A 26,790-nucleotide genomic window follows, 5' to 3' on the forward strand; every position below is an offset into this window, starting at 1 on the left:
GTTTTAGGACTTACAAACAACCGTTATCTGAGCAAAACTATAATACTCTCCTTAGCAACTTTGTTGCGAGAGTATAAAAATTATAGCCAATAACTTATTCCAACCGAACTTCTTACTACTGTAGAAATCAAAGGATACTATTGTGAGCAAAAAATTGCCTAACTTTTTAATTTAAATTTCGCTCGAAAACGTATTCATCAAAATTTTCTTTAATTGTTTTTGATTGGTGCAAATTATTCAAAGATGGACCAGAACGTGTTAACCACGAACCGCGTCAAGGACGGCCATAAACATGAACTGATAATCAACATGTCAATAAGATAAAGGACTCGGTGTTTGAGAATCGACGATTAAGAAAGAGAGATCTTATTGGCATCGAAGGAATATCAGAAGGATCAGGGAAAACCATTTTGAAAAAATATCTGGGCCTAAGATATGTGAAAACACTTCTCAAAAAAAAAAAAAAATCAAAATTTTTTTTTCGAAAAACAGCGTCGCGTTAACGTTTGTGAAGCAATGCTTCACGATTACTAGAACTTCATTAAACATATCATTACTGGCGATGAGTAGGGGATCTATTTTTCTTCTTCTTCTTCTTAATTGGCGTAGACACCGCTTACGCGATTATAGCCAAGTTAACAACAGCGCGCCAGTCGTTTCTTCTTTTCGCTACGTGGCGCCAATTGGATATTCCAAGCGTAGCCAGGTCCTTCTCCACTTGGTCCTTCCAACGGAGTGGAGGTCTTCCTCTTCCTCTGCTTCCCCCGGCGGGTGGATCTATTTTTACCTCCCGGAAATAGACGATTAGTCGACCGTGGCGAAGATGAGCCGAAGCCAAACAAACCTCGTCAAAGCGGGTCAAAAATCAAGGATATGTTGACTATTTCGCCGGCAGTTATTGGCTTTTGCACCAGGATAATGCGCCGTCACATATTGCATTGGTTCTTCCAGAGGTTTTCGAATTTCTATCAATATCGTGCCGCAACCATCGTATTCGCCGGATTTAGCTCCGTGTGACTTCTGGCTATTCAGCAAACTCAAACGACCGCTCCGGGGAAACCGGGTTCAGTTAATTGAAGTCATTAAACGTGAACCGCTACCCACATAGAATGCTATTCCGGAAATTGACTTTAACAACTGTTTCGAGGTTTGGAAACAATGTTGGCGCTTGCGTATTGGGGCCAAGGGGAATTACTTTAAAGGTCTCGACAGAAATTTTGCGGAATAAATTAAGAATTTGAAAATTATGAACAAATTTATGCTATTTTTTGCTCATTGTAATATTTTTAGAACTGACCATATCCAATTATTCATGGTATGTCTTCATCATAATATATATTGGCTTACTCCATATGGCAGTAAAGTTAGTTTTAAAAAGTTAAAGGGAGTAAAATTTTTTGAACTTCGCAGTGTGTTTGTTTTTGTACAAGTGCTATAATTTCACAAGGCTTCCTTACTATCATTGAATTTTAATTTAAATCTTTTATAATATACATATACCTTCGTCACTTGTCATCAATCACACCAAAGAAGTATTACTAGCGCTATACTAAATGTAAGCCTCAACAAGAGCATGAGAAATCAGAACTTTGTCGGTGAAGATCCATGTGGACTGCAAGAAGAACTTGCTTCAGCATTGATAGTAATCCGACAAGGCATTTCAAAGCAATTACATGTGATGACTCAAAAATAAGAAAGTTGAGTGCCTTAAAAGCTTAATGCCAGAACACTCGGCCTCATTTGCCAACCCCGTTTCCTTACATGGAAACGCTTAAATGTAAAGTTCTAACCCACCCGCCATATTTAACAGATATTGCTTGGTACGATTATTGGAGTCAGAGGCTATCCAAAAATCGAGTTTATCGACGATTAGAAGAAGTGCTGGCGTAATTTCATAATATCGAATAGCAATTATTTTGAAGACGACAACATTACTGTAGAAAAATGAATGAATATATTTTTCAAAAAACCCAAATTCCCGATTTTTTTGAACACAGCTCGCATGTTATATAATTTTCACTACCATACTATTGAAAGTGCCTTTCACATGAACGCTTTTACCGGTTCTATCACCCTTTACTACCATGAAATAATTTGTCGTACTAACAGTATTATTGCCAGTGGAGGGCAGTTCTTAGAAAATATTTGCAATAAATAAGTGATCTGTGGTATTTCACGATTACAAAATCCCCAGCAATATATGAGCACGTTAATTTAGTCGCTATTTATTTTAATTATTCGACTTGGAATCCATATAACCAAAGACCATCTTGGCGCCTTCCCTTAGTATTCGGATCACGACATTAATGATGGATTAGTAGCGATTGTGTTCGAGCCTTTCTTTTCTTAGGGCCTATACCAGAAGAAATCTGTTCCCCCTGTTTCACAGTTTAAATTGTCGCTCGGTATATGTTTAAATGGTCTTACTTATTCCATCCAGATTCGATTTTCACGGTCACAAAATCAATATCAAATCAATAAACTTGATGCTAGATAAATTTCGTTCACAACACAATAGTAAAATTTTGATAAGTGTTTATATAGCCTGACTCTCTTGATCGTGAGATCAAAGTCGCAAAATTAACTTTGCCTATTTTGACAAGCGAACATTTTTTATGACAAAATAAACCTTCTTAAAACGACAAAATGTTTGAGCTTATTTCCAATCTAATTAGGCGATTAATATCAGATAGCTACCACTATTAGGGATAGTAGTTACCACCTCGAAGAAAAATAAAAGCTGTACTACGAAGTATCCATCGATATATTCAATGCGTATATATATATATCAAGCAAACTTGCAGCATTTAGGATTAAGAGCTGTCTCTTATACACATCTAGATGTGTATAAGAGACAGCTATTAGGGATAGTAGTTACCACCTCGAAGAAAAATAAAAGCTGTACTACGAAGTATCCATCGATATATTCAATGCGTATATATATATATCAAGCAAACTTGCAGCATTTAGGATTAAGAGCAACATGAAGAGATGCAAGAGCTTATATTTCATCCAGAAAACCAACTGTTTGCTGTGATTTGTAGGCCAGTTGAATCATCAGTCCATATTTTTCCAAAAACGATGCCGCTGAGAACGTAACCGTCAATGGCTGTTATCGCGCCATGATAGCCGACTATTTCACCGACCTGAAACTGAAGCTCGTGATATCCACGACATTTGGTTTCAACAAGACGGCGCCACTTCCCACGCATCGCATCGATCAATGGATTTATTGAGCGAATGCTTCAGTGAGAATTATATATGTGGAAACTATCGCCTCGATTCAGGCCTTCGAGCAGAGCATCACGCTTGTCAGGCGCCGATTACCAGTCGAAATACACGAACTAGTCACGGAAAATTGGACTCGATAATAAAAAAAAAAAAAAAAAAAATTATCAACAAAAATAAATTCCAAAGAATGTTCTTTCGTTAGTAAACATTCCCAATTAAGTTTGAAGTTTCTGTTTTTTTTTGTTTCTTTAACAAAGTAAGGAAGCTCAAAATAGTGATCCTTTATATTTCGAATACAGCACCGACAACTGTCAAAGTAAACTACAACAACTGTTCTACTAGCATTCGACAAGCTGTTAATGTGGAATTAGAAAACGGTTAAAACTAGTCATACATCTTCCTACAAGTATTAAATATGAAACCAGAGTTGTATGCAACAACACATAAACGCTCATACATACTAATATGGGATGCATTTGTCTGAAAACTTCCGTAGTGCACATATCAAAGCGCCATTTTCAACAGCAGACATTAAAGAATGACACCAAAGAGCTTGTCGAGTGGGCGTACCATACTCGTCTATGCAGAAGGCCAAAGAACCAGCAGCGCTAACGCCTAACAAGCTGCAAAGTAGTGAGCAAAGTTGGTTAACTTGCTATCCGCTGTATGAAAGAAAGTCGGCTGGAGCTGGAATGTTTAGCTCGTTGAAAAATTGCAATGCCAACGCTTTCAGAGAAGCCATTGCCAACAAAATGCCAGCACTCAGTACAAGCAGTTGTAAATTACTGTAGAGCACACAACCACTCAGCATTTTTTATGCAACTACACATTAACCGTTAGCGAACAGCTGTCGAAGTTCAATCGGCAAAAATCGCTACACACCAAGACCACGCATACGTATGTACTTAGATACTTCTGCATATGTTGCAAGTGCAAAGTTTGCGCCACATGCTAAGTCGGAGCGAACATTTAACGCCATTAGCGCGCGACTACAACTACAACCACGAGGATTTTGAAGAAAATTTATCTTCGCAGTGGATAAAGACGTGGACAAACGTTTTATTGGTAGGCGGTTTGTGGCCTGCGGCTTGCCGCTTGTGACTAACGCAAACCTCTAGCCACCACGCCACGTAACGCGAAATCGAAAACTTGTCCGATGGCTGCCCTTAATCATGCAGTAGCCAAAAGTGACGCCGGGGAGCACAAAACCAACGAACCATTCAAACAGTACAAGCCACACACATTGGAAGAAGGTGTGTCCCGCTGGACATTAGCACTGTCGCCGAACATCAGCGAAAGCATACGAGCGGCAAAGTTCAACAAGCGAAGAAATATTGAAAGTAAGAAAGCAAAAATCCCAAAAAATGTGGCAACGTGTGCTCACTCACTCGCTTGTAGCTGAGCTCAGCGGCAGCAAAAAGGAAGAGAAACCAACAAAAAGCAACTCGGTAAACCGTAAAAAATCGTCAGTTGGTTGGTTTTGTTGGCGGCAGCGAACGATCGCTGGGGAGCAAATAAACGAATTTATGTTCGAGGAATTTATCAGCCACCGCACTAACGTGACTAAAGTGGAGAAAAATTGTCAGCCAGCAAAAGTAATGGTCGCAAGAATTTCGTCTAGCAAATGTACAAGACAAAACCAAAAACAAAAAAACCAAAAAAATCAGAAAAATTTGAAAAATCACAAAAAACTCGCAGAAATAAAAATGTTACAGCCAAACTATTTACAAATGGGCGAAAGCAGCTAAGAGCAATGTATGCTCGCGCGTTGCCAGCTGCAAAAACCACCAATGAATTGTGTAAGAGCGTTTACTCTGAGTTGAGGAGGGCAGCAATGCACTGACACGCCGAACAAAAAACGGAAATGAATCATTCCATTATTGAGTTTGTGTAAGTTGGTGATGTCGCGCGGTAACGCCTATCCATTGCACTTTGCGCTGAGGGAGGATCTGTCGAACAGTTTTCACGCTCAGCTGAATGCAGCCTCATGGGGGAATCACTTGAGAAGAAAAAGCAAAAATTGGCAAGTACTCGTGTTTTAGCAAAGCGGAGAAGAAGCAGAGAGCAGTGCGGTATGTACTTAAATGCTAGGCTTTAGAACTAACGGACATCAGAGCTTTCGAAAACTGTTTAAAGGGTTACATGGGTTTCCTCGGGTAATAAACAGCCTTTTTTCAAAAATTTTTTCTCATTAAAAAATTCAAAATTTTATTCGAATTTTTTTTGTTACAAAAGTATACTATTAACAAAGAAATTCTGAAATGCTTGGAAAAAAATATTTTAAACTCGGCCATTGCGATGCCATTTCCGGTGACCCCTCGAAAAAAATTGCGCCCGCGTTGGCGCCAGAACTCCTTACAGGATCATCCTTAGTGAAAAATATGTGTTTTAGTTAAATCCTTAATTTAAAACTTGGACAAAGGGGAAAAACTGAAAATTGGATTTTTGACAGACATTTTTACAAAAAAATTAAAATTTCAGTGAAAATTTCGCAAAATTTTTTTTTTTTTTTTTTTTTATATTTATCTGCAGCTGAAAATGAATGACATTCCGATCATCTACCAAAAAGTTTACAAACATATTTCCCTTATATTAGACAAGAATTTCTGTCTTGATTTAAGCGACGAGTCCATGCGGACTATAACCAATTCATACAGGAGCCCTCGACACATTCATTAAAGCAGTAAACGGTGACCTCGGCTTCTCTGCATGCTGGAATCGACAACCTTGCCACAAGCCCTATATTTATGTCAAAAACTGGAGAACATGACTTGTAGAATTTTTTTTATATTTATTTATAAAAGCTTATACAATGTCAATAACATGTGTACAACCTAAAACATGCAGCGCTAGCTTCAGAGGTTATCAGCTACTTGTAGAATTAATCGTGCGAATAACACGCACAAGCCCAAATTCAACCACCACCACAACCTCGTCGAAATAATGCTTTTAATAATTTTAATAACAACAAAGTGTTTTACCCCAAACTAACATATTCCTACTAACCCAGAAGAAAGTTAGACCAACACGTATTTGGGCGTCAATCAAATCGTATATTGGTCCCCCAACACTCCATTAATTAAATGCAAAATAATCAAGAATTCGTGCTGAGGTTCAATAACTACGCGAATAACCCCCATATTATTGGGGAAAATACCTCTTTTAACAACAAATCGAACTTGCCACCTAAACCACTGACCACGATGGAAGTAGACCATGCAATACACTCAAGACAAGTTAATTACCAGAACAGACATAATGCCTTAGCGCAGTCCTCGCTGTTTTATTACGAGTATTCCACACTTTAGAAAATGCAAACATGAAAATCCAACTAGACAAATGTATTTACATTCGCAAAGGATGAAGTAGAATTTTTAGCAAACGTTATCAGCCCAAAAGGGATAAAAACCAATCCCGAAAAAGTAGAAGCGGTAGCTAAATTTTCAGTTCCACAAACTCTCAAGTAATTAAGATCCTTCTTAGATATGTCAAGTTACTACCGACGATTTATTCAGTATTATTCAATAATAGCTAAACCATTAGCAGCATTAATAAGAGGAGAGGTCGGGACTATCTCCAAACGAAACTCCAAGAAAATATAAATAGAATTAGACAACGAGGACTTAGAAGCTTTCAATAAAATAAAAAATACTTTAGTATCCGAAACAGTAGTCTTAGCATATCCACATTTCGAGAAAGATTTTGAACTAACGACCGGCGGCTACGATTTTGCAATAGGTGCTGCCCTATCTACTAACTATTCATAGACATATAATTACAGAACCAGAGTACAATGAACAATTATTAATATGTTATAAATGGAATTCATACAGAAGAAAGGATAATGGGTATGATACAAAATATTAGTAATATTAAAAGTCGATACACGACAAAATTAGTTGAAAATATTAGTAACGAACAAGAACAGGAGAACGTCATACTAAAAGAACAATTAAGAAAACATAAGAATGCGTCTCAAAATAAAACACAAATTCTCGAAGGAAAATACTTTCCCATTCTATTAAATAAAATAAAACAAATAACAGCCAACAGCAACGTTTGTAAAAAAAAAAAAATAATAATTACGAGAGGCATCCCAACCAACCGAAATTTGCAGAAACTCCATTATAAACGTATCCAGAACACACAGTCCATACCTTTATAAATTTAACAGAAGGAAAATTGTTAGGACAGCTCTAGAGAAAAAAAAAACGCAGTAACAAAAAGCCTAAATAGCGAAGCAATTGAAGACTTCAGAAGATCCCTAAGAGATATTATACTTTTTTTCGGAATACCAAAATTAATAGTTATTGACAATAGCCATTTTTAAACTCAGTCTCTTTAAAATTTACAATGATGGACGAGTTAGGAATAGAAGTTTACGCTACTCCTCCATATAAAAGCCAAGCTAACGGACAAGTGGAAAAGTTCCACTCCACATTTAGAAAGAACAGTGTCTGAGTACTATAATCATTCAGTTCATTCCGCAATATTTAAGAGACCGGTATACCTATTTTTTCATAGAAATGTTACATTTACCCCGAGGACGTAGAAAAAACTAGAAAAATTAACTCAAACAAAACAAAGATATCGAATATCACAACAAGAATAAGCAATAAATAAAATCATATTTACCAGGATAAACAATATTTGTTAAGGAAAATAGGAAATTAGGAACTAAGCTAAGTAAGATCTGCAGTAAGGAACTAGTTAAAGAAGACAGAAATAGTACCATGTTAACCGAAAGAGAACAAATAATTCACAAAACTAAATATGTACTGATATACTTTTGAAGAATATTACTACCGCTATGCCTGGCGCAAGTACAGATACTCGATTTTTCAAACTAACAACTCAAAACAATAGAAAAAGAAACGGCTAGATTACAAACAGGAAAATGTAAAATAATACACGAAGTTAAATAGGAAAATATTTAAACCGAAATTATTCGCAGAAACCCTAACTACTTCACGTTTCACCCAATAACAAAAAAAACTCAACTGAATACTCTAAAAGTAGAAAAGAAATTGAAAGGAATAATAGATTTCCTGGGAGGCGCATGGAAATGGATCGCAGGAAGTCTAGACTATGAGGACTAAGATATAATTTCAGTAAAATAAATAATTTCTTGGAAAATAATAATAAGCAGGTACTAATTAATAAACTTACAATGGATAGAATTAGTGAAAAAAATATTACGAATAATATAATTTAAACTATACAAAATGAAAAAAAAAATTTATTCTTATAGTTAATATACAAGAAGAATATTAAAGAAGAAATTTTAAATATTGCATACGAAATACATTGGTCAAACGCCAATAAAATAAATTCGTTTATTTTGTAAAAAGAAAAGTTTCAAATTTATTTAACTAAATTTTTAAATTTTTTTTATAATATTTTCAGCAATTTTTGAAATTAAAAATGAAAGTATTGAAAATATGCGAATAATAAACTCTTAAATTATATTTAATTTATTTAAAAAATAGAAAGTGATTTGTATACAGACACCCTGTACTTACCTTTAAGCTTTAGGGGAAAACATGTACTACTCCCCTGTACCGATATTATTTGTTGGTTTATTCGAACGACGTTGTTGGTTAATTAGAAAACGGCGAAAGACGAGCATCGAGAGAACGAACGCTTCACCTCATATTTGGCGAAATATATTTAAAAAGAAATTAAATCACTACAGCACTATTTATGAATGATATATTTATATATGATTTCCACTCACTTCGCTATTAACACCATTAACACACATACACATTTCATAGAAAACAAAATTACCTTTGCACACTATTTTATTTCACTTTAGGAGTACACACATTCTTTGCTTTTACTAGAACACCTACAACTATTCACTTAACTTAAGATTTCATTTAATTTGCATAACTTTGACTCAAGCTTTTAGATTAAATAAAATTATTTAATAAGCACTTTTACTAGAAATTTCTAACGCGTTTATTACTAATTTCCCGCAACGCGAACCGATGCGCAATCTAACTATTGACCGATCGCGATTGAAAAATCCCATTGACTGACTCTGAGCAAATATTGTATGTAGTGAGTGTGTAGTGTTCCCCACGACAGCGGTGATGCTGTTGTGTTTGTTGTATGTGGTGTAATCTGAATGGGGAGAAGGCGTTCATTGTTTTTGTCCACCTTACTTTGCGGTTACACTTCGCAGCAGAGCGAAGGAGTAATGTAATCGCTACATGCCTACTGCATTACGGTAGTTGTTGCTTCTCCATGAAATGTTGTTTGTTTGTAAATTAGTAGCAATTTGGCGATAGAGATGGCAAATGAGAGAACTCGCATGAAATTTTTTGGCAATAGAGGTGTAAAATGAAAAAACTCACATGCGATTTTCTTTATATGTATGTATATGCACGGGATTTTCTTTTTACTCTGAAAATATTTTTAAATGATAACGTCTTCAACGAAATGAAAAATGTGACTTCAGGTGTGGGAAAAAGGCAATCAAACGGTACAAATGAGGAATTTTGCTGTACCGACAGGGAAATTAGATATATGTAGATGAAGTGTACATAAGTATGGTATATAAAACAACTTCTAGATACATATTTGTGAAATATACGTATATAAACCGCTGAACATATGACGCGACAGAGTATTATATAATATTTGCTGTCGAAGTTGTAGTTATACATATATGTATACTGTGCACGAGTACGGCAATTTTGACTTTGTTGTGTACAAAATTGAATTCCCAATAGCTTCCTGTCGGAGCGTTTACAACATCAAAGAGATAACTATGCCAACGAATAACTCTACGAAAGTATTGTTATGTAAATTAGATGTAGGTATATGTGAATAGAGTGTATGTATATGACTTTGTAGATATACATATATCTTAATAGAAATGCCTTCACCCAGTGGAACCTGCTGATATTGAAAGGTAACTGTTAAGATAAATCTGTTAACACAGCGAATGAGTCAGAAGCCTCGTGTGAAGTTTAAGACAACAGCAAGAACACTCAAATATATGAAGATATATATTCACAAACTTGGATATAATAAAGACGATTTTATTACCTAAGAAATTATTTCATAGACCACGCAACTCCAAAAAAGTATCGTCAAACTACCATCGAATTAATCCAAGGGCACGCCGATAAAGACACCCTATAATTATTTTACACATCTATTTTGTACCTAATGGGTGCATACATATTTTCCAGAAACTTGATGGATCATACTCTTTAGTTATGGTTGATGTTGACTCTAAAAATTGTATATCACCACCGAACGGTTTATGTCAAATAGACCTTCTAAGACTTCTAAGAGGGCAAGCAACCATCCGATAGGTTCAACTAATGTTGGATTTGTCTATGGATAATAAAATTTGGTATACTACATTTATAGGAACAATGTTATAGTCCAGAGGCATGAATTTCCGATAAGTAATATTTAAGTATGAAAAGCGTATCCAATTCTCCAATATGTGACGAGAGAGCAGACGTTCCATTGCCCGACAATGAAGGAGTTCAAATGGCGATTACCCGTTTGATGAACAGTAAAGCGCCGGGGTGATGAATTGTCGGCCGAGCTATTCAAATACAGAGGAAAAAAACTCCTTATCAATTCATCATTCATTTATCAGTTTCTTTGTAAAATATGGTCAGACGAAAGAACGTCCGGCGATTGGAATATAAGTGTGCTTTGTCCAATCCACAAATCAGTGGACCCTACAATCTGCGCCACCTACTGTGGGATAAGGCTCCTCAATATCGTATATAAGGTTCTATTGAGCATATTGTCTGAAAGATTAAAGCCCACCTTCAAAAAACTGATTGGACCTTATCAGGTTTTAGGCGTGGAAAATTAACAACTGATCAGATATTCACCATGTGAACAGATCCATCTTGAAATAGATCCGGGAAAATCGACCTCTACGTCGATTTAGAACTGCTTTTGATAGCACAAAAAGGAACTGCCTCTTTGATATCCCTTCAAAACTAATACGGCTGTGCTAACTGACGTTGAGCAATACCAAAAGCTTAAAAATTTCAGATAAATCTTACAGTTCCAAGAAAAAAGCGCTTAAAGCAAAATAACTTTATCTCCGAAAAAAACTGAGTTTGGAAAAATCCTGCAGTAGAATGGAGTTGCTTTCAAAATCGATGACGTTGACCCAATAGAGTTAAAAATAGATAAAATATTGAAACCATAACTACTCGTATATATACCTTCTAGTTTCTTATAAGGGGTAGACATCCGCACTACACGACCTTCCTTGTCGACATCTACAAAAGCCCATTAATATGTATCCATTCAATATTCTTTTATGTTTCGTGCGACCTTTACGAAGGAGTTTCTTAGATATATGCATTCAAGTAAAAACTCATAGAGTTTCACGTATTAGATAAAGTTTAACACTCTCAAAAATAACAACAACGCACACCGTTTTATAGCAAAATTAACCTATGCCAAAGTTCTCAGCTGCAAACCACACCCTCTACTGGGTATATGCCGCACATTTATTTCACATTATTGAAATGAGTGATCATATCATATCATATTTCCTTTTGCTCCATTCTAAATGCGAAATTAGCACAACAATGGCGCTGCTGAAATGCACAACAAACATTTTATTATGTAAAAGCGCTCATACATACCAAAAGAAGTTGTTTCGCATATCCGTTGCGCTTCCGCTGAAAGTATAGAATTTCGAAAAGTTCTTAAAATGCTTACATTATGTGGAAGTAAATAGACATACATATGGGGTTCATGCTAACTATTTGTGTGCAGATATGTGTGTGTAACGGTTATTGTATAGGCGTCAAATGCAAAATGTCGGAAATCAATGAGCGCTTTATTTTGACGCGTCTTTTCAAAGGCAACAAAAGTGGCGTTTAACGTAAAAGCCCGTGCCGCGACGCCGGAAGTATGGCAGCTGGCTGCTTCGTGCTATTTGTTGTTGTGAGTTAATGTAAAGTACACAAACTTTGATGAGTATGTTTCGTTTTGATGGAGTTGCTTTGAGGAATTGATGAGATATTGTATGTACTTAAGCCAATGTTTGGTAAATACTGAAGCCAACACTTTGTTGGACATATGTACAGTGGCGGACATAAAAGTGGAATCGCAATTTTTTTTCTTTTAATTTCTGAACTTTTGATTTGGATGAAAGTTGCCACCCCAATAAAATTCCTAAAAGATCAATATTCTATGAAATAAAATTTCTGAAATAGAAAACTTCCATTCACTTCAGGTAGCTTTTACGAAAAGTTATGGTAATAATATTAATTGTTGGAGTTGCCACCTTTATTTAAAGACACTTTTTTTTTAAATATATAGAAATGTTAATAAATTTTCAATACAGTGACGTTACAGGATTTTTTTTTAATTTTTGAATTTAAGGTTTTGAAAAGAGTTGCCACTCTAATTTAATTCCTTAAAAATATTTATATATAAAATATAATTTCTGTAATAGGTAACTGAAATACTCTTGATGAAGAATTTACGAAACATAAAATTTGTGAAAAACTTGTAGAGTTGCCACTTTTTTTTTAATATATTATTCTTAAAAATGGCACATTTCCAAAACATTTGTACTAAATTAAATACAAATTTCTGTCAAATTTGTAAAATTTTCCAATTTAAAACTTGGAGCAGAGTTGCCACCCTAATGAAATTCTTAAAAAAATATTGATCTATGAAACAGTATTTTTGAAATAGGAAATAGCAATAATGGTAGCTTTTAGAAAACATCACGGTAAACATATAAATTTTAGGAGTTGCCACCTTTATTTAAATATATTATGTTTAGGAATTCAAGAAAAGGAAGAGAAATGGCAAACACAAAAAAATTATAATTAATTTTCAAATATTTGATTTTAAGCATTCAGAAGAGAGTTGCCGACCTAATGAAATTCTAACAAAAATATAAATATATAGAGCAGTATTACTAACACCAGAAAGCTGTTTGTACAATCACTACTAAATGAAAAAGCAAGTTCAGAACCATGACTTTAAGTGGTAACCGAATTGTATAGTATTAATCATAAAATAAGAAATATATTTCAAAAAAACTGCTTAGAATGATTGCAAAAAACTCAAATCAGATTAATCTGTCCACCAGTGTCTTCTATATATACAATCTGTGTAACGAAGATTCTTCTACTTAATATCGCGCTCAAAGCAAACTTCGCATGGGCACCGAGTGGTTTCGGCGGCGACCATATCTTCACTGTCATACGCAGCCAATATCGGTTGCTTCGACGGCTCATTTTACTGTTAGCGTACTTAACTGGCTAACAAAAGTCTTTGACTCTTTTAATGGACTCAAGTAGTGTTGCAATCTGTATGTTCACATATACACTCCTCACACCTTCCACCTTCGTTAATGGCTTGCTCGGTTTAGCTTACGTACACAACGTTTCGCTTGAGTGCAATGCTGCGGCGGAAGCAAGTGTATATGAAGTGGAGGCGCTTATTTAGCATCCAACAGGAATGTACTTTCATATTGTGTGAGACAACTTAAAGGAGCTTAAGTTGAGGAGCGTACTTCCGTCGACACTTACGTGTACTTTTCCATATCGCCTTCGTTACTCACCTCACACACACATGTGCACAAACGCCTGCTTTATGATATCGCTGCCCCTTTATCCGTTCTGTCACTTGTAAGTGTCTGCCGCACACTTTATCATTTTGTCTCCTCTTTTGTGTGCTTCTCGAAATGTCTGTGCTAGTATGGATTAGCCATGTTAAGTCATCAACTCAATTAAGTATTTTGTTGCCGTTCCTTAGTGCTACATTCCTCTACATAAGTTGTTGCTGCAGCCAGTGTGGTTGTATGTGAGAATTGTCTTGTCATAACTGCGCATTTATTTCCTTACATTTTCTTTGAGTTTTTTTCTTTGAGACATTTCATAAGCGGAGTTATTAATACTTCATAATTCACTGTTTTTTTCTACAAGAAGTTCCAGCCTTAAAGGCAAAGGCGAGACTTTACTTCTTGTTAATATGAGCTGGTGATACATATGTACATGAAGTGTCTGCTAAATAACGGGTGAACTAAGTAGAGGTACTTTTTTCAATAAAATTGAAGTTCGTGATCTCAGTGACATTTGGTTTCAACAAGACGGCGCATCAATCAATGGATTTCTGGAGAGAACACTTCGGTGAGCAGATAATTTCACGTTTTGGGCCGGGCGCTTGGCCAACAAGTTCGTGTGATATCACACGGTAAGACTTTTTCCTGTGGGATATGTAAAGTCTAAAGTCTATGCGGACAATACCGCATCGAATCTGGCCTTGGAGCAAGACATCACGCATGTCATACTTTAGTTACTAGTCGAAATGCTCGAAAGAGTAATCGAAAAGTGAACTTAACGCATGGGCCATGAAAGTTAAAGCCGCAGGTAAAATTTGAAGGAGAAAAAATGATTTTTCAAATGATAATAAAAATTCCACATTAGATTTGAAATTTTTATATTTTTTCTTTAAAAAAGTAAAAATCGAAATGCCTCACCCTTTAAATACATAAAGTGTCTACTAAATATGTGTATTCGAACGACATTTTATCAAAAAAAGTAAAGAAAATCAAATTTAGCGAGCCCATATTCGCCTATTCCTCAAATTTATTACTTATCAATACTTTTATGTATGTATGTGGAGTGTGCATGGAGTCCAACCCCTGGCCACCAGTCCAGAGCTCTATGAAAACTTAGCTGGTAGTAGTTTCGGCTACGAGATTTTCCAGGGTTTCTTTATTCTCGTACCAAGGGGAGCAAGAGCCTTGAAGTTCGCTCCGCCCTTCTTATGCTGACTCACCTCTCGGAAAGTATCGTGGTTTTTGTGGTTAAAACTCATATGCGGGAAGAACGTTGAGTGTGGAGTGACATTGCAACCGGGACGGCAGACGTTTTAGATAGGCCTCGAACCCTACCAAGCTGGTTAGGGTGTCCATTTCACACTGCCTATTGGTACTGAAAATCTCTGCAAATCAGCTTCAATGCATTGATTTGATACGCTATGCTCGCCGTGTGGTAAGGCTATAATCACCACGTAGCCACGATTAACACAATGGACGTAATCAATATTTTTCCTCGAGTTTAGCAATCGGCTTAATTGGAAAACTAATTTTTGAGCTCAACAAAATCATTCAAGAAGACTAATTTGCTAGAATTTGAATTAAAAAATAGATTTTTTTCGAGATTGCTCCTAATTCTCCTCCTAATTATTGTTATGCTCCAAATTAGAAAATTATTTGTACTCTCTTAAGCCTCTCGTCTGTACTTTGTGGATGGTGGGGAGTCGCTGCAGAAGAGGCGTAGTGAGTTTTCCACCGATGGGTCGAAGCTAGGAGAGTCAAAGCTAATAAAGTTAATATGTCTAGTAACTGTAAAGTCCATGATTTAGCCAGATGGGCATCCTTCTCCCGCTCACATCAGATTGGGCCCAAATTGGATCTGCATTGGCACCTCTGCAAAGTATTGTTGGTCTCAAGTAACATAGAAAGCAGGAGATCTACTGAACTACATACAGACGACATAAAAACTGAGCTGATCCTGTGTACTTGGAAACACATCTCAATCGGAGTGAAAATGCAAAAACATTCAGAAACTATCTAAGCGATGAAGACAGTAAAATGCCTAGGTATAAAAGCTGATAACAAACTGACTTGAATTCGACGTGCTGCGAACATGTCTGTCAACATAACCATGTCGCTTTTAGGACTTATACATAGCAAATATTAGGTGTCGGCTTGCAAGTAAGGACACCGGCTTCCAGGAAACTGCACACAACAGAATCAATGATATTATATAGTAGCGAAATATGGAACGAAAGTACTTGCTACGGTGTAGAGGACAGCAGCCCCGATAGTTACCTAGGCATAGTGCACTGGATCCAAATCCCCAATGAAGGTGAACAGTGGTATCTTTGCAATAGATTGACCAACAAAGGGAAGGCAACTCTGGTTATGGAGAAATAATGGAATAAAAATACACATGTTCACAATACCGCAAAGATTTAGTAAACAGGCACTGAAGGTAATAAGAAAATAATGAGCTACTACGTAACAGAGATGCTCTCCGCTCAGGGAAAATTGCCCTAAAGTAATGCGAAATGAAAAATACAGCATAGAAAGCAGGGGTGATTTAGTGGCAACCTCACTTAGGTAGAATGACGATCCCTATATGGTACGAAAGCATTTTTAACCCTTCTTACGGCCTAAAAATTACTCTGAAACCCTTCGAGGGTGTCAGAAATTAAAGATGATTTATAAACGGAATCCTTTAGATTGACGATTTTGGGTTATTATTGATGGAATCATATGCTCAGTATACCATTTAAAAGAATTATCAAATAGTAAATTTTTCAATGATCTAAACACATGCCTTCACGACATGGCAACCTAAAAGTCGAGACTGTAACATATGAGTTGAGAAGATGAGTACAAGAAAATAATAAAAACTTACGATAAAGGTATAAAACAAAATTTAACTGTGCCAAGCAACGCAAGGAAGAAAGCAAGAGTCGAATGCAACCAAGAAAGCAGCTAAAGCAGAAGGAAGAGCCGAGACCAGACGTCGAGTGAACGGCCATTCAAACAAGCAGCTGTTTGAGAAGCACTGTAATGATGACAGCTGGAGCTGTAGTAAACGCTTACACACACGTAATCCATTTACAGTTAACCCGACCAACTGAATGTTGTCTTGGCACTTGACAAGCCAACGGTTGCTGGTTGCTTGCCACAGGTCATGATTATCTATTGCGGAAATGTTGAATGCGCTGCTGAAGCATTTCAAAGTATACATAAGTCTTCATCCATAAATGTATTGGAATGCATGTGTGTGTGTTTTCATGTATTCATAGGTAGTAGGTTGTGTGTGTAAGAAACAATGGTCTAGAATGGTTAGCCATCAGAGGCCATCGGCATGCCATAGACAGATGAGTGATTGGCGAAGCCTGCATTCAGCGCTTAACAGTTGCCTATGCACTTACATAACTACATTAATATATGTGTATATATGTGCTACATACATATACCTAGTAATTCATAAGGAAAATGCGAAAACCACATGTAAGTAATCGAACTAGCTAACCACTGCCACTGCTGCCACTTGAAATGGTTCGTGTCAGAAATGAGGAAGTTGTTACAAATTTCCCACCATTTCCCCGCTGAACCCGCTGCTGTCCCGGAATTTCGCTACACCCCCCTGCAAAGTCGGTCGTTAAGGAAGCAGATAATAGCCAAGACTGCAGCTGCCGTCATAGTAGTAATGCAGAGAAATGCTACAAAAAGCGCCACATCAGCGTAATTGAAAATAAAATAATAAAACTAGAATGTGGCAGAGTTGCTTGCTACAAAAGTGCGCAACGTTTTCTTTGTGATGCACTTTCTTCAATTGCAAGCGTCATTTTCGCAAGCACTTGCCACAGTTGCGAACGCTCGAAATCGAACAAAGTACTGTTAGTGCTCATATGTATTCATATGTGTTCGTATGTTGGTTTGAGTAGTTCGTTTTTCCTTATAATGCCGACTTCCGTCGTTAGTTCTGCATTCTCGGCAAATACTTACGCCACTTAAAGTGCAGCACTTTTCAGTGTTGTTTTCTAACTGATTCTCGATTTTGGTCCATTACTGATTAGTTCGTGCCTCATAAATCACCAAGTAGTTACCAGACTGCCAGCTGCCATGGTGGATTTTAGTTTGGGTTTGGCAAATTTTCGGTTTGTCATCGTTAAATTTTGTAAAAAGTTCAACAAAAGATTGTGGTTTTTAAGATAAAAGTCACACTATGAAATATTTCTATATATTTTAGTCAGAGGTTGGAGCCATGTTTAGAAGTTCAAGCAAATAAGGAAAGTTATGCGAGCACCATTAACTTGGCAGTGGCAAGGAACGATTCTTTTATAGATGGCTCAAGCAGCTCACGACTTCTGGTCTTAGACCATGAACCCTCTAAGTAGCCAAAAAGCATTTATTCGATGAAGAGCTACAGTGAGAAGGCAAAACATTCCTACTAAGGGTTGTGCGATGGCCTTGAGACCCGTCACGTAAAAAATACTTCAAATGAAAAGAACAAAACAGCGACGAGATTTCAAACAAGGCAGGTTCCTATCATACCACTTCTTCAATCTACTCCTATAGAAAATAATTCACGCTGCAGAGCTGAATAGAAAAAGTACAATGTTCTCAAAGAGTGCACAACTGCTGGCGTATGCCGATAACATCGATATCATTGGGCCAAAGAACTGCACTGCTTTCTTTAAAATGGATAAGTAAGCGAGCAAATTCGTCTGGCAGTGAACGAGGCAAGACGAAATATATCCTGTCATCAAACAAACAGTCGCCGCACTCGCGCCTTGGCTCCCACGTTACTATTGACATTTATAACTTCAAAGTAATAGATATTTTCGTCCATCTTGGAACCAACATTAATACCAACAATAATATCAGCCTCGAAATCCAACGTTGAATCACTCTTGCCAACAGGCGCTACTTCGCACTGTGTGTTTGCAGAGTCCTCCCTCGACGAAGAAAGACCAAATCTCTTATCATCCCCGACCTGCTACATGGTGCACAGCTTGAGAACATCTGATGAGTCGGTGTTAAGAGTTTGTAGGGAGAAAGGTGCTATGGAAATTGTGTGGTGCTTTGCTTATTGTTAACGGCGAATACCGCAGTCGTAGGAACGATGAGCTGAACACACATGAGTTCTAAGAGGATTCGGAGCAGTATCTGCCGGAAGAATAAGGAGAAGAAGGAGACCTCCACTCCGTAGAGAAGGCCAGGTGAAACAGTGAAAAGAAAGAACAACTGGCGAGCTATTGTAAGTTCGGTTATAACCGCGTAAGAAGAAAAAGAAGTTCGCGTGTAAGTATACAAAGAGATGGACAGAGGAATGACGGTCATGACGACGTTTTCTTTTGGGTGGTTGAAATATAGAAGAAAACTTCATATAAGTAAAAAAGAGAACACATTGGGCTGACATATCTTCTATCTAAGACAGACAACATTGCTCAGTCGGGTAAAAATCCGTAAGACATAATTCTCAATTTGCACCTAAAGCTTTATTAGAGCTTTGTCTTACATAATTTCGATAGTAGACGGTTCATGTCTTAAAATTAAACAGCCATAGCGAAAGCTTAGAACTTCGTTCGTACGCGAATTGAGCCGTCCAATCTTGAATTTATATCAGACCAAAGGAACTAAACTAGATTTGGTTTAGTGGATCCATTCATAAGATCTGAGGTTAACAGATTATATCCACTATATATTAGATTCAGCGACTTACACATTGGAGGAAAAAGAGTTTGAATTCTGTTCCCAAGATAGGCGATTTCATATAACTGAAACGATTCATATAATACATCCAAATAATGACTGATACTACAACGACAATGCGGTTTCAAATATGATAGGATGAAAAAAGCTCGGTCCATTGCAAAATCCAGTTTACGCTTCCCACTTTTATGGACCATGAGCACCTGAATTTGAGACTACGGAACAAAAAAACGACATGCCAGATTTATACCGTTAGATGAATTAACGTTCTACAGTAACTTTCGATTACTACGTCTCATCCCAAAACGAGTTATTTCCAAATTATTAATAAAAAGTAGACGCGAACGGGAGTTGGGCAAGATATACTGAATTTCATAGAGATAAAATTTCGAAAGAGAGAATGGCAGATTATTCCGAGATCTTACAAATAATATGTATTATTCAAGGTTTCAGGTTTCAGGAAAGAGACCGTAAAGAACAACCCCTTTTGTAACAAATTTGAGAATACTGGGTTAGACGCTGAGGCGACAATAATAGGCCCGCAGTCGAACATGGTCAGTATAAGCAAGGAACTCGCTGTAGAGATTCTTACTAGCGAAAATCAAACAAAAATCAACGCTAAAATCTCCAAATTAACAGATATGGCATTTAAAGACACAATACGGATACGCTCTAAAAGTCTCCACTTCCCATAAATTATATAAACAAAAAATGTTTTAAACCGATATGACACACACTGTAAATGACTTACATGCCACTTGTAAAATTGGAACAAAATTTGAAATTGAAAAACATTTGGAAACTTTTTTTTATTCAGTTTTTGTTTTCCCGCGTCGCGTGTATATTTTTTTCAGGGGATTTAAAATATATATATATWTWTTTTTTTATATTTTACAAGATACATATTTAGATAGAAGTGTACATATATTTTCGGAAGCATTTAGTAAATAATATTCGCGAATATATTTGAGTATTAATTAAAAATGACAGCTAAAGTCGATGACGCCAAACCAACCAAGGTATGTCCCTACCAAAAACACAAACAGTTTTATAACTTTAAACGATGTCTTGCAGACGCCTAAGCTTAGCGGCGGACGAATAACACGTATGCCCTACAAGAAACTTTACGATACTGAAATTGAAGAGATGATTAGCGTGCGACGGGCGCTTAAGGTTTGTCACGTGTGTCCCGGTAGCTGTAAGTTGTCTCACTTCTCTTCCGCAATTATAGGTGCACGATGACGAACTCGTTGACGTAACACCTAAACTATTGAAAGTGGTGGACAATATTAAAGAACGCAAATATAAGATATTGAATGAAACGTTAAAAGCCGATTTATCTGCAACGGATTCGTCAACACGCGGCAGCTTGATGAGCCGACAAAGTGTGGCGAGTCATTCCAGCGCGATCAGGTTTAAGTTGGGTGGTCTACGCTTATCCTTAGATGATGTCATAAATAATGTACGTATGGTGGTAATCTATTGATAAAGGGTGCTTCATACGGTGCTTCAGTTTCGTAGAAGCATATAATTATCGATACTAATTATAATAAAGTATAATGAAGATGAAGTATAATGAAGGTGTCGAAGAATGCTCGAAAATTTCGGTCGTTTACGGAATCTCATTTTTGTATAGACTATAGACTACAATCGGAAAAGCCACTTACGGGACTTGTCCGAATAGTAATGAGCCGATTTAAAAAAATGTATTGAACCAATCGTTACAATTCATTAAAAACTTTCTTTCTGCGTTGATTAGCGCTGCCAGCGCGATTTCCAAGCATTGAAGTGACACCTTCCGGACATTCTCCGGAATAGCCTTGAGAGCCGAGGTGCATGCTGCTTGGATCCCCTCCGTCGTCTGTTGCCTTTTCAGACAAGGAAATAAAAAAAAGTCCGGAGGCCACAAGGCAAGCGTTGGGATGCCGGCATTGGTTAGATAGCTGTTCACAAGAAAAGCGGTGTGAGCAGGGGCGTTGTCGTGGTGCAACTTTAAATCCACTTCCACGTAAAACTATGCATTGACGGTTTGTCCAGGATGGTGGATAATGCCTTTGTCCATTCATGGTGGACGATGACTTTAATGTCAAAAAAGACAATGAGCTTCCTGCTAAAGCGACATCTGGGTAAGACTGCCTGTTCGTATGAAACATATCTGCCACAGATTTACCGAGTTTCACACAGAATTTAATCGCGTTCCTCTGCTCTAACGAACGTTTCATTTTCGACTTGCACCACTTACGCGAAAATGTTCGCCCTGACTCTCCAGGTGCTCGGAGACAACTGACCAGCCGCTCAGCTAGGAGCGCCCTCTATCGAACGCAGTCGGTGCGCGCACAGTCCGAAGAACTGTTGCGGTGGAGGAAAATCAGTCCTTTTACCTACTGCACTGGACGACCCAGAGATCAATTGCTTCGTGATATCCAAATCTTCCAGTGATGCTTTCTATCCGCACTGAAATTGTAACTTCCTGTAGATTTACTGGTCTCTCGAACGTCATAGTTTGTTTTGTTATGCAGATACCACTTTCATGTTCAATAGAAGCCGCTTTTCAGTACAACAGCTTTTTCGACAATATTTCCAAAGTGAAATCTTTATGGAACACCCCACATAGTACACCTATTTATATATAATTATTTTTTTATTCAGGTCGGCAGTTTACAAAATGTCTTCATAAGCAACGAACAGGAGGAGGAATCCATGTTCTATCTACGACGGAGTGAACATAAATATCCGTTCATAAAAGTTGTGCTACAGAAAAGCCCCATATTTTTACTGTATGAAGCTGGGAGTTTCACCGTACCGAAAGGTACAAAGCTGGCACAAAATGTCGAGATGGATAATACAATTTATGATTATTTGACCATCGGGCGTGGTAATGTGCGTAGGCGCAGTGACGCTGAGACCCAAACTATAGAGGCGATAATGAAAACCCGCTATGTCAACACTTATTATCGCAATCCGGAGGAAAAGGGCACATACGTGTCCTTATATGAGTTGCACGATACGTATAAAGGGTTGCCTAAACGCGATAAGGACGAAACGGGTCGTAAAAAAATCCAAAGAATCCAGAAAATGTACGATCTAGAGCACAGTGCGGAGCTTGTACAGCTAACGGAGAACTCACGCTTTAAATTTGCCACCATGGTTATGGAAAGAATTTTAGCGGGTAATGTGTACCAGAAGAGTCAGCTAAGGTTTCGCAATTTTTGTCAACCCAGTAAATCGGATAGTGTCGCCGAGTATCGTTACAAACCCGAAATAATATTCACATTGCATGCGCCTAAGTTTGGTGCCCAACAAGCGTCGGGCTTAAATCGTAAGGCTGTCTCAGATATTAGCTTTTGTTATGGCAATGGCGATATTCTAGCTGTAGCCTACGGTCTCTTCTCGTATTCGGCCTTAATAACTGTATCTACGGGCAATGTATGCATTTGGAGCATTAAAAATCCACAGCATCCCGAACGCTGCTATCGCTATAATATACCAGTGACATCGGTGGAATTTTCACCGTTTTTGCCATTTCTACTAGCTGTCGGCATGATGGATGGTACCGTTGAGGTGCGCAACATAACCAAACCCAATGATCCACCCATTGCAGTTTCACAACGCAGCACATCGCTAAATGGCGATCCGGTAATTGCGCTGAGGTGGATTAAACAGCCGCAGGACAAGCATGATACCGATCCGATATTGGCGCTTTCATCTAACGGTTCTGTCTGGAAGTATTATGTCATACATAGTCCATATCTGTTGGGCTTCAAACAGATGGTATTGTATCGTGTTGATGGACAACCTGAGGGTTTGCAGCTCAAACAAACTCCGAAATCCGCTGAACTCTTTGCGAACAGACGTCCATTGGGGCTGAACATCACATTGCATCCGCAATTGAGAGATATTTACTTTATGCTCACCGATGAGGGTTGTGTGTACAAGTGCTCTACCAATTCGACGCATACATACTTAGATATTTGGCAGACCCATGAGGGGGCAGTTAATTGCATGGATTTTTCTCCGTGGTCGCCGAAACTGTTTCTAACTTGTGGCAATGATTGGTAAGTGTTTTTCAAAGGTTCTTGATTTTAAAGTTTATGAAGGATCTTATATATTTGGCTGACTCCATTACCGGGAAATAGACTTCTTCGCCATTTGTACTAGAATGGATAGCTAAGATTTCCAGAGTGCGTTTTACGATGACGACGGTTATAGTCTGCGACATGACGTCTTCTCGAGCGAAGCTGTTTCTGCCTTCGCAGAATTATCCATAATGTTCTTTTTAAGGACTTAAAATCTCTCACGTGCTTTGATTCTGAGGATTCAATAGAATTCCCAATCGAGCTAACACAAAGTTATCTCTTTCCGTTACTCTTCAAAGTCCGCGCCGAATAAGGTTCTGCTTCTTAAAGCTTAAAATACCATTTATGTCTCCATATAAGTGGACCTCAGGCAATCGGAAATGTCAGTTTGTCGACTCTTTTTAGCAATACTCAGATCTAACTTGATGCATTGCATTTTTTCACATAAAACATCTATTCAAAGTCACCCCAATAAGACTTACTATCAGTCCAAAGATGTAGGGATAACAAGACGGAGAAAGTTATACATTTTAAATGTAGCACGAAATATCCCTTAACCTCTTAGGTGCATTCGAATCTGGATGGATGGAATCTTAAAACCCCTAATCACGCTGAAGTACAAAATGAAGCCAATTTATGCGGCTCAATGGAGCCGATCACATTCAACCGTAATTATAGCCACCAATCGTTCCTCACTGGATGTTTGGGATATCCATCGTAATATATTGGCACCAATTTCACGCACAAAATTAAGCAAATCCTTCAATACGATGTTCAAGTAAGCCTATTTTTACAAAACTTAAACCAATTATCCAACAAAATACACAATTTAAATCCAAATTTATTCCAGGCATAGTCTGTGTGGTCGCAGTTTGGCAGTGGGTAATGAACGCGGTGACGTCTTCATTTGTTCCTTGGTAAAAATGCCATTTCAACCATACTTTCAATACGATGCGTTACGGCGTTCGCTGTTCAATGCGATTTCGACATCTGCCGACTTACTAATCGAGCTGAATAATATCGGCTTTTTTGGTTATCCAGGGAAGGGGTTTAAGCCAGAGGAATGAGCAAAATTATTAAAATCAATTAAAATTTTTGGAAAGTGTATTAAAGTGGAAAAATTAATGGGAAAGTAACTGTAAATTAACTGAGTATAGGGAGAGTAGAGACGTAAAGGATAATGGTATTATAAACGGGAGGGAGAACTATTGTTAGATATATATAAATTGGCGAAATGATTGTATTTTCTTAGTAATAATCAATAGCATAATAAAGGTAGTTATGTAAGTAATTAAGTGCCGTGTTATTACTGACTCAAGAAAAGGAAACTATTTCTTTTTTAATTTCAAAAAGTTTGTCTGGATAAGAAAGGAAAAGGGGTCAGCTAAGACGTTACCAGTTTGAAAAATGTTAATGGAGTACCAGCTGGTTGTAGAGGAATAAGGAAGAGGAAAGAACTAAGTGGAGTAGAACTTGGTTTCACTTAGTGCTTTAAATTTTCAAAAGACAAACGTAAAAATGTGTGCATTCACGGTTTTCGAGTGCTTTCTTGAAAAGATTCTATCAAACTTCAAGTGACATAAATGAATTGGACCCAATGATATAGAGGTAATGTCTCCTTTTGTCAAAGTGCTGAATATTATTGAAGTATTTTAAGAAAAACTTAGAAGATACCGTTCCGACTCAAAGATGTTCCGAAAAATCGTTTGTAGTATTACGCCTTGAGTTAAATATACTGTGTTTTTGCAGTTTCAAATAGGTATCATTGTAAGTTTTACTTCGGATGATGAATTATTGCGAGCGAGTTTGCTGTCGGCTTTTCTTTACCGAATTTTACTAGCGTGAAAACTCAGTCTCAAACCAATTTCAACCAGATACCAACGAACTGGTGCATTCGGTTAGTAACCCCGCCCACTATACGTATAACGGGTTACTATTAAAAGTGCGATAAAGATAAAGTATCAATAAAGAAAAAAGTCAGAGACGTATAATTTTGCACCGATAATGGTACGGAGGGTAGAGAGGGTATCAAAATTGCCAGCGAGATTTGGCCTTAAAATGAAGTCCTATCTCAGTTTCTGATATCTCAGCAACTCTTTTAATCAATTTCAAACAAAATTGGAGCTAACTAAAATGACATAAAACCTTGCACAAACAGCGCTGTAAGAGATGCTGTTTGTGGTAAAAAACATTTGTAAAAATCGAGCGAAAAAATTTCAAGATCCTTGATACCGATAATATGGTCTTTAGATGATTTTGTGACGAAAATGTCGGCCAAACCTCCCGTTCATGGAGCTCTTCAGTCAAAAATGGGTAAAAATGGTTTAGCACCTTCTTTAGCTCTTATATGTCTAATATAAAAATTTTCAAACTTTCGGTTGAGCTTACATATACCGTATATGTTGGATATAATCAAACAAGCGGAGCTGGCTTCTAAGGCATCTGCAGGCAATTCTAAAGTCAACCTCTACGTAGACATCCAAAGCAATCAGGGCAGTAACCCCGTATCGCATATCGGCTAGAGGTGGCTTGGAAGGCAGGGTAGCAATGGAAAGTGTTGCCAGAAGCCAACAATTTCGCTTCTACTGACTGCGAGGCCACAAAAATATCGACGGAAATTAAATAGTGGTGATGGCCAAGAATGGTGCAAGGCTAACATCCGAAAACGTGATCTATACGACGACCCGGACAAAAGCTTGGTGAAGAAAATTAAAACCTAATGAAACGAGCTACCAGAGTTGCAAAACTGCAAGAGTCATATGGAAAACGATAGAACGGAAATACACAGTGTTTCTATTGGCATTCAATAGAAGCGACTGTAAGAGGATGATGGGAATATTAACTGCTCACTGCCGGTTGGCGACACGCACCCGCAAGATGGCGCTGACTGGTAAGATACACTGGAATCGGTATCAATAGTGAGGCCACAGATACTGTTGAAATTTTTTCCTCGAATTTCCTTAAATCGATATATGATAAACGATGTTCTAAAATACTTAATGCTGAATATGTCCACCAGTATGTATTTTATATTGATGAAATAGCTAAGAAATATGGTCTAGACTTTGGTCTACTTAGTCTATGTCTCAAACATATTTTATTTATACTCTCGCAACAAAGTTGCTAATACTCTTCTATAGTTTTGTTCACATAACGGTTGTTTGTAAAGTAGGTGGTAAACCTAAGAGTCAGATATAGGGTTATATATACCAAAGTGAT

The 26,790-nt window shown here is 37.4% G+C and overlaps 2 protein-coding genes across 2 annotated transcripts in view; one reads left to right on the forward strand and one right to left on the reverse strand.

Annotated features, from left to right (window-relative positions):
* The window catches only part of LOC108970615 (myosin-G heavy chain-like), a 374,599-nt gene that overhangs the window by 306,960 nt on the left and 40,849 nt on the right, over window positions 1-26,790 (reverse strand). The window contains exon 2 of the mRNA XM_018936137.1: window positions 11,874-11,909. The gene's annotated coding sequence lies outside the window, so the exon portion shown is untranslated. The remainder of the gene's footprint in view (window positions 1-11,873; window positions 11,910-26,790) is intronic.
* On the forward strand, window positions 20,412-24,840 carry LOC108970461 (WD repeat-containing protein 78-like). Its single transcript, XM_018935902.1, has 6 exons — window positions 20,412-20,514; window positions 20,570-20,668; window positions 20,727-20,957; window positions 22,145-23,550; window positions 24,137-24,349; window positions 24,422-24,840. Exons 1-6 carry the CDS (start codon window positions 20,479-20,481, stop codon window positions 24,636-24,638), a joined length of 2,202 nt encoding a protein of 733 aa, XP_018791447.1. The 5' UTR covers window positions 20,412-20,478; the 3' UTR covers window positions 24,639-24,840.

Source organism: Bactrocera latifrons, unplaced genomic scaffold (genome assembly GCF_001853355.1).
Source record: "Bactrocera latifrons isolate USDA-ARS-PBARC rearing strain unplaced genomic scaffold, ASM185335v1 scaffold_0, whole genome shotgun sequence".
In the NCBI taxonomy this organism is placed as follows: Eukaryota; Metazoa; Arthropoda; class Insecta; order Diptera; family Tephritidae; genus Bactrocera; species Bactrocera latifrons.

Excerpts from the sequence above, each read along its gene's own strand:
- LOC108970461 (XM_018935902.1), top strand. The coding sequence starts at position 20,479 with ATGACAGCTAAAGTCGATGACGCCAAACCAACCAAG. Across the intron at positions 23,551-24,136 it reads CTAACTTGTGGCAATGATTG|GTGCATTCGAATCTGGATGG; the intron begins GTAAGTGTTTTT and ends TTAACCTCTTAG. Across the intron at positions 24,350-24,421 it reads TCCTTCAATACGATGTTCAA|GCATAGTCTGTGTGGTCGCA; the intron begins GTAAGCCTATTT and ends AATTTATTCCAG.